Here is a 14,300-nt window from a genome sequence, read left to right on the forward strand (position 1 = left end):
ATACATGTCAGTGTCTTTTGTTTCCCTCCTGCCTTTCCCCTGCCTCCCTCCCTGACCCCTCACTGGTTGCCTTGATGTGTGCCACCAGAACACTGCGGCGATGGTGGGCCCAGTTCATGGAGAGCACAGGGGACATGGAGACGGCCATCCAGTACTACGAGACTTCCCAGGACTTCTTCTCCCTCGTCCGTGTCTACTGCTACTGCGGGGACATGGACAAGGTCAGTGTGCAGCTGGAAGCAGAAGGGAGGGGCGTGGGGGGGGGGTGTGGGAGGGGGGAGCGGGGGTGGGGGTGGGGGGGTTCGTACATATGCTTCTGTGTGCTCACTGATGTACATACACATAATGACACGCACGCACTTACATGCACAAAGATTTTTCCACATGCTTTTACTTCAGTTTAATGTATTCAAACTTATATAGATTAATTTGTGTACTTTTTTCGGTCATGATCAATATTACCACAGTGTTGATGGTAACTAGTTTTTACTGAGGTGATGATAACGATGATAATGAGAGTGATGATAATAGTAATATGAGTGACATTAATGATGATGATGAGTACACATGTGTAGGCCTCCAAAGTGTGCAATGACACGGGGGACAAGGCGGCATGCTACTACCTGGCCCGGCAGTACGAGAACCAGGACCAGATCAAGGAGGCCATCCACTTCTTCACTCGGGCCCAGGCTTTCGGCAGTGCCATCCGCCTCTGCAAGGTTGGAGGGGGGAGGACAGAGGGCAGGGGGGAGGGATGGGGTGGTGGTGTTTGGGGTGTATGTATGGATGGATGGATGGTGGTGAGCGTGTGTGTGTGTGCTGGGGGAGGGGGGTTGAAGGTGAACGGTTGTATGTGTGTGTGTGTGTGTGTGTGTATGAATGAATCTGTATATACATACATACATACATACATATATATATATATATATATATATATATATATATATCAGTGTCTTCTGTTACATGTAGTTACGCTTTACTGTCGTATTATGCAAGGGGAAAGGAAAAAGATATAGATATTTTATGCCTTGTATAAAAATTGTGATATCGTGTAAAGCTTTGCAGAGGTAAAAAAAGAAAAAGAAAATGAAAGAGAGAGGGAGGTAGAAAAAAAAAAGACTTTCCTGTTTACTGCCAGTCATGATATTCTGATTATTCTGTGACTTTTTTTTTCTGTTAGAAATAAACACTATGTCTGACCCATTCCACACTTGCACAGTGAAATTAGCATACGCGCGCATGCGTGCGTGCGTGTGTGTGTATGTTATAGACCAGAAAGTGAAATCAGGAATGGTTATGCAGTCTTCATCTTCAGATCGTTTGCTAGCTGTGATTGTGTTTACATTGTCCGTCATCAGTGGAGATTTGTCATCCAAGTGCCTGTGGCATGTGTGTGTGTGTGTGTGTGTGTGTGTGTGTTTGTCTGTCAGGAGCATGGATTTGAGGACCAGCTGGTGAACCTTGCCCTGATGGGTCGGCCAGAGGACATGATGGAGGCCGCACGCTTCTATGAGCAGCGACAGGACACCCTGGACAGGGCTGTCATGCTCTACCACAAGGTGTGTGTGTGTGTTTGTGTATGTGAGTGTGTATGTGGAGGTGTGTCAGTGTCATGTTGATGAGTGTATATGTGTTTCACTTTATAAGTAAAACTTACAAGGAAACAGTTATGGATTGGTTTGTTGATATAGGATCATATCAGTGCATGTGATGGAAGTGCGAATGTATTATTGCATTAGGCATGCGTTCATTTTATGTTGATGTTTTACACAAACCAAGGGTATGTTGTCAAGGCCTGATCAGTGCATTGTGTTTAAGCAAAGGTCAGACACCTGTGCCTTTGCATTTTTCACAGCAGTTGTGGTTTAGGTATATGAATCAGTCCACACACTTAGACACCTCCTTGGTACTGAAACTCTGTGTATGTACTCGGCTTTGTTTGTTTTGGTTTTTTGTCTGAGAAACAAGCCCCTTAACTTACACATCATCCGCAATATTATCTGTAATCACTGACGCAAGCATCATCAACATACTGTTAGCTGGCCATCTCATGAATTCAACACCATCACCATCATTTTGTGGTCCAGGCGGGCAATTTCTCAGAAGAACTGGATCTGGTGTTCTGTGCCTGTCAGTTTACAATTTGTAACACAAGCATCAAGTGGAGTGGTGGCATACTCCTTTGAATCGAGGGAATCTGAGGGTGCAGGATCGTATCCCATACACGCTTGAATTTTCTCACCCTCCACCAGACTTTGAGTGGTGGTCTGGACGCTAGTAATTAGGACAAGACAATAAACTGAGGCCCTGTGTGCAGCATGCACTTAATGCACATAAAACAACCCACAGCATCAAACAGACTGTCTCTGGCAAATTACAACAGAAAAAAATCCACTTTGATAGTAAAAACAAAATACACTTTCAGGCAGAAAAAAAAAGGGCGGTGCTGCCCTGTGTTGATGCGTTCTTCCCGAGGAGAGCAGTCTGAATTTCATATAGAGAAATCTGTTGTGACAAAAAGTGATACATTACATTGCAATGCAATACAATACAATACAGTACAATACAATACGATATGATACAATATAGAACATGGAATTTGATACAGTACAATGCAATGCAATGGAATGCAACGCAATACATTTTTTTGTTGTATGATAGTCGTGTCCAACTATGACCATCAGAACAGCAGAGGAGGGAACTGCTGTCCTGACTATCTGAGCTAGAATTTGATTATAGTGGAGAGTGTTTTGCCCACGTTACACACACCCACTCTCTTGGACTAGAGGGCTTTTAGGACAGTTGACGTTGGGATGATTCCTGTTCTGTTGTCGCTTGGACAAAGAAGATTTAATTACACATACTTAACGTTGGACAAAGAAGATTAACACATCTCGTGTGTGACAAAGAATATATTTAATAACTGAAAATAAACAAACCGAAACTAGACTGTCAGCTGCTGTGGCCCTAGCCGTTGTTGTTCCTCTGGCGCCCCCTATATTCTCTGAGTATCAAGGAAGATAATTCTAATGATAATACCTTTTGACACAATAGTTCCCAAAGGCCAACTAGAATACAATACAGTGAAAACGTGCTTTTCACATAACATTCAATGTGGTCCAGGCGGGGAACTTCTCCAAGGCGCTGGACCTGGCCTTCAGTGCCAAGCAGTTTGGGGCCCTGCAGATGATCTCCAGTGACCTGGACGAGCGGGCAGACCCCGAGCTGCTGGAGCGCTGCGCCAACTTCTTCATCGACAACGGGCAGCACGACAAGGCTGTGGACCTGTTGGCCATCGGCAAGAAGGTCAGTGGGCAGTGGGATGTGCAGGTTTTGGGCTTTCTACTTTTGTTGGGGTGAGTCTAATGACCTATTGGCATTTCGCCTAGTTGTTCGTGGCTGTGGTCTTTTCTGTGAAGGGTGGTGTGGTAGAGGTGTTAGTTCCTGATTTTTTACTTTGCCTCAATGGCGGTTGTTATATGAACGTGAAAAGCACAGCCTAGTGCAATTTGCCTAAAGGAGATTAATGGTTAAGATGATGCGTCATGAACTATGATTTTTTGCTGGTTGTTGTTTGTTTGTTTTTATCAGATGTGGCATAATTTTGTGTTTGACGCATGGTTGAATTTCTGAAGATTGTCCGGCAGTCATGATATTGCGGTGTGTGGACAGCTGGACTTAAAGTGACAATGTCACAATGTCAGAGAGTTCAGACTTGGCAGCAGTGGTGGGCACATGGTGTTCAGTGGTTTTTCAGCGCTTGCTTCATTTATTTCATCTCTGGGTGTGTAGGGGATGGGGGTTGTTCAGTGGTTGTGTATGAAAGTGGTTCACAGTAGGAGTATTCATTTGTCTTATCACTGGAGTGTGTGTTTGTTTGTGCTTGTGTGTGTGTGTGTGTGTGTGTGTGTCACCGTGTGTGTGTGTGATCACAAATTTGTCTTTGAATCATTGCATGCATTTTGTTGGTGTGTGTGTGTGTGTGTGTGATGTGTGTGTGTGCGTGTGCGTGTGTGACTGTGTGTCTGTGTGTTTGTGTATGCGTGCGATCACAAAATTGTCTTTGAATCATTGCATACATTTTGATGTTGTATGTGTGTGTGTATGTGTGCGTGTCTGTGTCTGTGTGCAATTGCAAATTTATCTTTGAATCATTGCATGCATTTTGGTGTTGTGTTTGTGTATGTGTGCATGTGTCTGTGCATGTGTTTGTGTCTGTGCATGTGCAAATGTCTGTATCTGTGTGTGTGGTTTACAAATTAGTCGTTGAATCAGGCATGCATTTTGTCGCTGTGTGCTGTGTGGTGGGGCCCAGTACTGGGAGGCGGTGAAGATCTGCATGGACCAGCATGTGGAGATCACGGAGGACCTGGCAGAGAAGCTGACGCCAGGCAAGGAGGGTGAGGGGGACAGCATGGAGCGCATCAAGCTGCTGGAGGCCCTGGGGGAGGTCTGCATGCTGCAGGGCCAGTACCACCTGGCCACCAAGAAGTTCACACAGGCTGGAAACAAAGTCAAGGTATTATCAGCAGAGTTTTGCACACACACACACAAAAAATACACACTGTATTACCTACATCCCCAGTTTACCCATTCTTCCGAACAAACATCACATCTATGCATGCATATACATATGCTCACACACACGCACACAGGTGTATGCTCACACACACACAGGTGCATGCTCACACACACACACACACACACACACATGTGCGTGCATGCACACACACGCACACACATGGAGAAGAAGAAAGAGAAAAAATATGAATATATAATCTGTGTAATGTTAATAAAAGAAAAAAGAATTAAAAAAAAAAAGATCACAACAGAAGATAGGTGAAGAAATATGAATTAATCATCTGTGTAATAACAGAAAAATGACAGCCACAACTAAAGAATTATAAATTAATAATCTGTGTAATTTTAGCAGAAAAAACAAAAACTTAGCCGTATGAAGAGCACAGGAACAGGAGTCATAATGGCTGCCGTAAAAAGAGGGCGCTAGTCAGGGAGGCAAACGGGAGGTTACCTACTTCCGGGAGATTATTGGCCATAGCTACTTTCGTTTTCTCCGCATAGGCGGATAGTAGTTTGCACAGGACAGGAATGTCAGACCCCTGCCGGAGTCTGCACTGGTGGGTCATGGTAAGTATGTTACTTAAATGTAATTTTAGATAGAAAATTTCCTATCACAACAGAAGACAGGTAAAGAAATATGAATTAATCATCTGTGTAATGTTAGCAGAAAAATATGGTCACAACTAAAGAATTATAAATTAATCATCTGTGTAATGTTAGCAGAAAAATAATGATGACAACAGAAGATAGGCACTCCAAAGCAAGAGCAACACATGCTCACCTGCACACACACAGATGGGCATGCATGCTTGCAGACATGCAGACACGCATATTCACATATATGCATGCACACACATACACTCACACACACACACACACACACACACAAAAAACCAACAACAACAAACAACAAGAAAAACACACACATTTGGCTCGTACACACACACACACACACACACACACACACACACACACACACACACAAACAAAACATTTGAACGAGCAGTAAGAAAAATTTATGTTTTAATTGTTTGAAGCTGACAATAAAATCTTCCAAATTGAATTTGAATGGATTTGAATCACTGAACTGTGTGATTTGCCAATCGCCAGGCCATGAAGGCGCTGCTGAAGTCCGGCGACACGGAGAAGATTGTGTTCTTCGCTGGAGTCTCCCGCCAGAAGGAGATCTACGTGATGGCGGCCAACTACCTGCAGTCGCTGGACTGGCGCAAGGACCCCGAGATCATGAAGAACATCATCGGCTTCTACACCAAGGGCCGGGCCCTCGACTCGCTGGCGTCCTTCTACGAGGCCTGCTCACAGGTCTGGTCCAGAATAGAATAGAATGGAATATTTTTTATTGTCATAAAACCTTGAAGCTTATAAAACATAAATCATGACCATAACAAGAAGAGAAACATTCGTGAACAAATTTCGCCCGACTTGGCTGTGATTCTGTGTAGTCAAGCTCTGTGTGTTGTAAGTTCTCTTGTCTGTAAGGTGGTGAATTTTTTGCTGTTTTTTTTATTGTGTGCTGAACACTCGAGGGGATGGGGTGGGAGGGGGGGGGAGATGTTCATCTGAGGGGAAGGGATGATACCTGTGGGGGTTGGGGGGGCAGGTTATAGGTGGGTGTGGAGGGAGTTGGAGAAGATGAAGTGTGTGAATGAGGGAGTGATAAAAGTTCTGAGAAGGTATTCATTCTGGAAGATTTGGGTCAGGAGGTGGGAGAATTGATGTTTTAGAGATTTAGAAGAGTGGATCCTGTGTCATGAAAGATGCATCATGGAGAGGAAGTATTTTGTTTGGTCACTGGGGGTTTCATGTTAGTGGGGAAATCTGTACATGACTTCTGTAATTTTTGTGTGTCTCCTGTCTCAGATGCGTGTGCTCTGCAGATATATATGTACACATGCTTCTGTGCGCACACTGGTGTACCTGCACAATTTGACACGCACACACTCGCATGCACACAGATTTGTCCACATGCACACAAACATGTGCTTGCATGCTCAGTCACACACATGTAAAATGCATGCATACATTTAGCACTCACATACATGCACACACATACACACATAGACAACATATGCACACAAAAACCATGCGCGCGCTCGTGCGCACACACACATGCGCGCACACGCACACACACACACACACACACACACACACACACGTATGGAGAGGATGAGGATGTCCCACATTTTTACACATTTTTTTTGGCATGCATGAATACAGGTGATGAAAACACGATGCCAGTAACCTGTTGCTCTGTGCCAGGGGAAGGAGAGGACTGGGCCTCGTCCGCCTTCCTTTGCCAAACCCCTCAGATACAGTGGATATGAATTCACTGCCCATAATGGCTGTAAAAAGTTACGGGACCTTTAACTCATTCTGCCCCACAGCTACATGCCTGCTGCAACTCCCCTTGTCCAGCACTGCATGACACCACTGCAGAAAAAAACAGTGTGCTTCACTAAAACAGCGACAGTCGATGGAAAATTGTTGTTTTACTCGGTCAGACAAAGCTTCGTTTTCGTATTTCCGGATTCACTTCAGTTCAGAATGCGAACTGTACCAAGCAAGAATGAACAAAATACAGAATAGTGTGTTGGTCTGAGAATACTTGTACCTGGTCCACAGAGGAAGTAATCATGGTACGAGTATCTCATACATGGAATCGAATGAGTTAACCTTTTACCTGTGTTGGACCAGGTGGAGATCGACGAGTACCAGAACTATGACAAGGCACTGGGAGCTCTCGGGGAGGCCTACAAGTGCATGAGCAAGAGCCAGGGAGACGAGGTGATGAAGGAGGAACGTCTGGGTCAGCTGAAGCAGAAGATGACCCTCATCAAGAAGTTCATCACAGCTCGCAGGTCAGCAGCCGTGTCTACTGATTGTTTCACCTCCCCTGTCTTGTTAACAGCCGTGTCTACTGATTGTTTCCCCTCCCTTGTCTTGTTAACAGCCGTGTCTACTGATTGTTTCCCCTCCCTTGTCTTGTTAACAGCCGTGTCTACTGATTGTTTCCCCTCCCCTGTCTTGTTAACAGCCGTGTCTACTGATTGTTTCACCTCCCTTGTCTTGTTAACAGCCGTGTCTACTGATTGTTTCACCTCCTTGTCTTGTTAACAGCCATGTCTACTGATTGTTTCACCTCCCTTGTCTTGTTAACAGCCGTGTCTACTGATTGTTTCCCCTCCCCTGTCTTGCTAACAGCTGTGTCTACTGATTGTTTCACCTCCCTTGTCTTGTTAACAGCCGTGTCTACTGATTGTTCCACTCCCTTGTCTTGTTAACAGCCGTGTCTACTGATTGTTTCCCCTCCCTTGTCTTGTTAACAGCTGTGTCTACTGATTGTTTCCCCTCCCTTGTCTTGTTAACAGCCATGTCTGCTGATTGTTTCACCTCCCTTGTCTTGTTAACAGCCGTGTCTACTGATTGTTTCCCCTCCCCTGTCTTGTTAACAGCCGTGTCTACTGATTGTTTCACCTCCCTTGTCTTGTTAACAGCCATGTCTACTGATTGTTTTCACTCACTTGTCTTGTTAACAGCCGTGTCTACTGATTGTTTCCCCTCCCCTGTCTTGTTAACAGACATGTCTACTGATTGTTTCCCCTCCCCTGTCTTGTTAACAGACATGTCTGCTGATTGTTTCCCCTCCCCTGTCTTGTTAACAGCCGTGTCTACTGATTGTTTCCCCTCCCCTGTCTTGTTAACAGCCATGTCTACTGATTGTTTCCCCTCCCCTGTCTTGTTAACAGCCGTGTCTACTGATTGTTTCACCTCCCTTGTCTTGTCATTTTGTGCCAGTTTTCAAAGTGGAGAGGCAGCTGTGACAGTGTGTCTCAGTTAAGTGTTGTATTGATTGAATGTTTCTGATTTTAGTGTTGGATTAAGTGCATGCTTCTTCTTGTGTGATATCTAGTCCAAGTTTCTCATTTCAATATGGTATTTAGTACAACTTTATTTTGATTTGGTATTTAGTCCCGGTTTCTTATTTCAGTGTGGCATTTTGTACTAGAGGCTTGAAAACCCAAATATAGGCAGAGTAATTTTATTGGAACAGTTGACACAGCAAACATATGATATTACTGAAAGGACCTATCACCAGAACTCAAACAGAACTTACTTTTCATGACTTTGGGATATTTTAACACAGGCATCAGCCTGACTTGTCAAGGTGAGCCACAAAGTTTTTGATGTTATTTTGTGTGTTATTTTCTCCAGTCATCATATGTTTGATTAAACAAGATAAGTGTCCCAAAGTGTACAGTCACTGATTGTAAGCATGCAGTCATAGTGACAGTTCTTTCAGTGATACATTTGTCTGGCATCTCATTAACCAGTTCATTAAACTGTGTGAAGATTAAGAGACCATATAAGTTGTGACTGGTCACCCAGAACAACAGATAGATGTTCGTGTTTGCTTCAGAAATCCTCTCCCCTCTCTGGGTTTTTTGTTGTGACTTGTTCCACTTGAGGTAGTCATTCTGGTCAACTAAATCAGTCACTCACTTAGAAATACAAAGTAGATATATATTGCCATTGCACCATCAGGCAAATTAGAAATGCACAGGAAAGGTATGCCATCACAAAACCAGGCAAACTGATCGATTATTGAAAACATATTATTAACACAACAGTATGCAGTTAGGGAAATTTGGGGTTTTGTTACTGTACCTGATTATTGGTTGATACAGTGTATATTTGCAGTGCAATCTGGTTTGTTTAACACAGCACAGCACAGCACAGCACAGCGAATCAGCATATTACAGCACAGGTCTATGCAGTATCCTACAGTGGTATTTTGTCTGATAGCACAGCAGGTGTACAATTCACCCATTATCTTTCAGGTCGTACGATGAGAACCAGGAGGAAGCGGCCAAACAGTGCCAGGTCCTGCTGGAGGAACCAGACCTTGACAACGCTGTGCGCATCGGAGACGTCTACGGCTTCCTCATCGAGCACTACGCTCGCAAAGAGCGCTGGAAGGCTGTGAGTACTCTGGTGGTGTGGTGTCAGGGCAGATAGTTTGTGTTTGAGAAGGGATCTGTGCTGAATGGGAGAGTCTACACAGCGTGTGTTGCTTGATTTTTAGGGGTGTGAGAAGAGTGTGTTGTTTGGACCTGTGTGTTTGGCATGGAGTTTGGTGAATGTACACTGTTGTTGTTCATTGATTTTACCTCTGTTCACAAAGAGTAATATTAGACCAAAACAACAACAACAGAATAGGGGTCGGGGGGCGAGGGGGGGTGAAGTAGCTTGGGGGGGTGTCGGGGGGGGGGGGGGGGGGGGAGTACTCTGTGTGGAGGGAAGATTTTAACAGCTATCCGTTGATGATAAAAAGGAATAAGGCTACAGGAGGGAAGGGTCTTTTTACCATTGAATGCTGCTTTGCACTTCTTTTTCAGGGGGAATGGGGGGTTGTAGGGGGCATATATCATCAGTTTTTAGACTTGACTGTTCTGTTATGGGTTTTACATTCTAGAATTTTGCCAGATCCACTCGATATTTCCAGATAGACAGTGGATACATGTTTTAATTTGCATTGATTAGTCAGATGATGCAGAACTGGGATTGTCTGCTCCGTAAACAGGGTGACAGCAGAGTGGTCATCTACAACATGCATTTCCTTATCGTTCATAAGCAAAGCAGGGTTTCTCTTGATTATAACGTGGTGGTTGTCTTCCTATTCTTCAAAATCTGTTCCAGTAACATAAATTAGGTATATAAAAAATAAAAAACCCACAAAAAATATACACAAAAAGGGCAGACAAAGTGATGCACATTATACATACTCGTAAATATTTTTCTTGCACATGTGTGTTTGGAGAGAGACAAAACATTTTCAAACAGTACATAAATGGTGACAGTGGTGATTCACAGGTAAATGCTGCACAATTTAAGAAAAGAAATGTGAGTACGTATGTGCAATGAGAGAAGCAAAAACATTTTTTCAAACAGTATGTAAACAGTGACAGCTGTGATCCACAGGCCCATGACTGATGACACTGGTGATTCACAGGCCAATGCTGCACAGTAAAAAAAAAAAAAAAGAAAAAAAGAAGTAAGTACAGATGTGTATTTAGAGAAACAAAACCTTTGATCAAACAGCATGTAAACAGTGACACTGGTGATCCACAGGCCAATGCTGCACAATAAAAAAAAAAAAAAAAAAGAAGTAAGTACAGATGTGTATTTAGAGAAACAAAAACTTTGATCAAACAGCATGTAAACAGTGACACTGGTGATCCACAGGCCAATGCTGCACAATAAAAAAAAGAAAGAAGTACAGATGTGTATTTAGAGAAACAAGAACTTTGATCAAACAGCATGTAAACAGTGACACTGGTGATTCACAGGCCCATGACTGATGACCCATAGGCCAATGCTGCACAATAAAAAAAAAAAGAAGTAAGTACAGATGTGTATTTAGAGAAACAAAACCTTTGATCAAACAGCATGTAAACAGTGACACTGGTGATCCACAGGCCCACGCCGCTCTGGAGGAGATGCGCGGTCGTCTGCCTGGCGTGAACCTGGCTTTCTACGTCAACATGAAGACCATCGAGGCTGTGCACCGTGCTCTAGACATCCCTCTCTCCAACAAGGCCACCGACAACCGCCTCAACGGCTTCAGCGCTGGGGGTGGAGGGGACGAGGAGGAGGAGGGAGAGTTTGTGGAGGAGGAGGTGATTGATGATATGTTCCCCGGTGGTGACAACGTGTGATGGGATAGAGGGAGCGGGTGGCTTGCTGAAGAGGGAGAGGGAGGGGCTGAAGAATAGCACCAATGTGATATAGACTTCAAAGGTCGTTCCTCTTTGACGGTGGTGTTCTGCATGGATTGTTCAGAATATCAGTGTATGTGTGATTGTGTGTGTAAATGTGTTTGTGTCTGTGTGTGAGTGTAAAATCTGCGCCTGTGGAAATCATCATTTCCTGTCAGTTTATCAAGCGATAGTGTTCTGTGCTGTTGATCAAATACAAATGTTGAGTTTTATTGAAATTCTTCATTATTTATAATCATATATATCTTCTTCTCAGTTGAACTTTGCAAATGGCATTGTACAATTCAGTATGATGAAAATAGAATATGCCGTTGTACTTAATTACAAAACGGATAGCTTTTCCAATTTTTCCCCCCCCGTGGGACCAGACATATATAACTATAAGCTATGGTTTTATAGTCTGTTTTCAGACAAAATAAAATATATAAACTGAAGACATTCCAAGTGAATATTGGTTAAGCAGGCTGGATTTTGGGTAAGGATATCTATGGTTTGAGAATCTGTTCATTGGAAAGAAGTATATGGCCATTTTTCTTCATTAGTCGCAGTTGGCATGAATTTATCGGTTATTTACTCACTTGTGTCCCGAGTGTAAACATAACCCTGACAAGCTGTGATACAAAAAACAGTCTCTTACATCGTAGTCAGCCAAGATCTAAATATCTTAGTCTTTTTTTTCTTTTCTTTTTTTTAATTTTTTATTGCAGTTTATCTTTTCTTGTAGAAAAATGTTTTAATGGTAAAACTGAGTAACATTTATGTGAAAATATTATATAGAATGGAATGCCTGAATATCAGATATTGCTAACTTTCCTTTTCATGTTATGTGTTGATCTCTTGCCTTTAAGCCACAGAGGAGCGTCTGTAGGTATATATGCTTGAGAAGTCTAAATTACACTTGAGTGCCTCATAGTCGGCATACAGGCATCTAACATCTTGGAAGATACAGAATACAGAATAATTTATTATTTTCGATAACAGAGGCTCATTTGTTGTGTTTGTTCTCACTTAACCAAAGTTGCTTGCCCCACCTCTCACTTTGCACCGACATCACTTTGCTTCCTTTGATGTTTGTTTTTTTCATTGGTAGGACAAGAGGTCAGTGTAAGATGATGGTCTTAGGTCATCTTGATACACAAAGAAACTTTATTTGGGTGGGAGTATGAATTTACCCTTGACATACAGATGAAAAAGTAGGTTCATTGCATTCTACTTCATGTTGATGAAGGTTGCTGATCATCTGATTTGGGCTGGAATCAGGAAGTTGTGGATTACAAGAGCTTCTGATGGATTAAGGGTCTGTCAGAACAAGATATCCATGTTTGGAGGTGACGTTAGGTTGTGCTGTTTGAAACGCTGTGATGTTTTCATTGCATCTGAAACTGTTTTTCTTCCCAAGCCTTACAAAATAACATACACATATCATTTACTGACGTACCTGTTTTTAAAATTTCCTTCTGGCATAAAGTAGCCATGAAGTAGCCTCCATATTTTTGTAGACCAAATGATTGAAATATTTGATATTGTCTGCTTTTGAATTTATATTTTTACACTAGGGGGACTGGTTATTGTGCTCTTTTTTTATGTCACCTAATTCTGAATGTGTTAGTATTGTTAAGGCCATTTGTGTTTCCGTCCATTCCTTTGCTAATCCACTTGCAGTCTCTCCTTCTTTGATCTCAATAAACGACAGTTTTCTCACTCATTCGCTGAGAGAAATTTCACTCAAATTAAGGCACAAGTTAAGATGTTTCTGCGAATCTTTAGTATACAATACCTGTCCATGGACTGGCAGACAGACAAATAAAGCAAACCAGTAAAAAAAAAAAAAAATAAAAAAAAAAAAAGAAAAAAAGTCTACAGCAAAAAAAAAAAAAAAAAAAAAAAAAAAAAGAACAAGTATTTGTGTTGTTAGAGGATATACAATGGGGGTAGATCAAGATAAAGTTTTTGTTGCAAACCATAATAAACAGATCTTTTTTGTCACGAGCCTCAGTATGTGTGCTTGTGTTCATACACACACGTGTACATAAAGCATGTGTGCTTGCGTGTGTGTGTGTGTTTTATGCAAATGTTTTCCTTGCAAGCATGCTGGATTCCAGCTGCAGCATTGCAAACAGAGGAAAAGATCAGTTGTGGTCATTGACAGGGCCTTGGAATTCCAGTATGATTTCTTGACTTGTTCAGCAGAATGGAAGACATTCAACCTCTATCCAAAATACACCAAAATCACCATGTGTTTGGTTTTGTTCAAAGGTTGTGCCTATGTGACTTTTTTTGTTTGTTGCGTTTGGTGGATGCACGGGTAGAGACACACATGTGAGTACAAACACATTTTTCTAGTGTGCACTCATTTAGACACTGGTATACATGCATGCTCACTAACGGAAACTCTGTCCAGTCATGCAAATAAGTTCCCACATACACGTGATTATGTGCAGGTATGTGTGTAGTGTGCATTTGTGGTAGAGAATGTGTGTGTGTGTTTTTTTAATGTGCATTACTGCTAGTAGTTTACATCAATGATATCATGTGTGTGAAAGAATGTAAGCTTTTACGGAAAAGAAGAAACATTATCACTGCTGCTGGAAATTTTCTGTTTTCAAAGAAGACTATGTCTCTTATACATTCTCATGTTCTTAATCTGACTATTTCCAACTGACAGACCCAGCAGATGGAGATCTAATTGTGAAGGGTGGGCTGGTACCTTTTCTACGGAACATTTTGCCTTGTCTGAGATCAGTGATACTAGATTTAATCGCCTTCTGATGTTTGTAATTTTGTTTGTCCGTGACATATATTGTTTGTGATATCTTCCGTCCAAGACTTAAATTACCATTTAATATTACAAATCGGTATCCTAGAAAAACCATTCCCTTATTGAACCATTCCCTTTTTTTTTTCTTTTTTTTTGTTTTTTTT

At 42.3% G+C, this 14,300-nt stretch overlaps 1 protein-coding gene across 1 annotated transcript in view; it reads left to right on the forward strand.

The window, feature by feature from the left end:
• Positions 1–13,233, forward strand: part of LOC143284032 (intraflagellar transport protein 140 homolog) — a 35,307-nt gene extending 22,074 nt beyond the window's left edge. Inside the window, exons 22-30 of the mRNA XM_076590622.1 lie at positions 89–221; positions 576–719; positions 1,431–1,559; positions 3,124–3,306; positions 4,316–4,519; positions 5,692–5,904; positions 7,297–7,460; positions 9,441–9,582; positions 11,079–13,233. Of these exons, the coding sequence (XP_076446737.1) occupies positions 89–221; positions 576–719; positions 1,431–1,559; positions 3,124–3,306; positions 4,316–4,519; positions 5,692–5,904; positions 7,297–7,460; positions 9,441–9,582; positions 11,079–11,318 (1,552 nt within the window). The 3' untranslated portion in view covers positions 11,319–13,233. The remainder of the gene's footprint in view (positions 1–88; positions 222–575; positions 720–1,430; positions 1,560–3,123; positions 3,307–4,315; positions 4,520–5,691; positions 5,905–7,296; positions 7,461–9,440; positions 9,583–11,078) is intronic.
• The last annotated feature ends 1,067 nt before the right edge of the window (positions 13,234–14,300 follow it).

This window comes from Babylonia areolata, chromosome 1 (genome assembly GCF_041734735.1).
Source record: "Babylonia areolata isolate BAREFJ2019XMU chromosome 1, ASM4173473v1, whole genome shotgun sequence".
Classification (NCBI taxonomy): domain Eukaryota; kingdom Metazoa; phylum Mollusca; class Gastropoda; order Neogastropoda; family Buccinidae; genus Babylonia; species Babylonia areolata.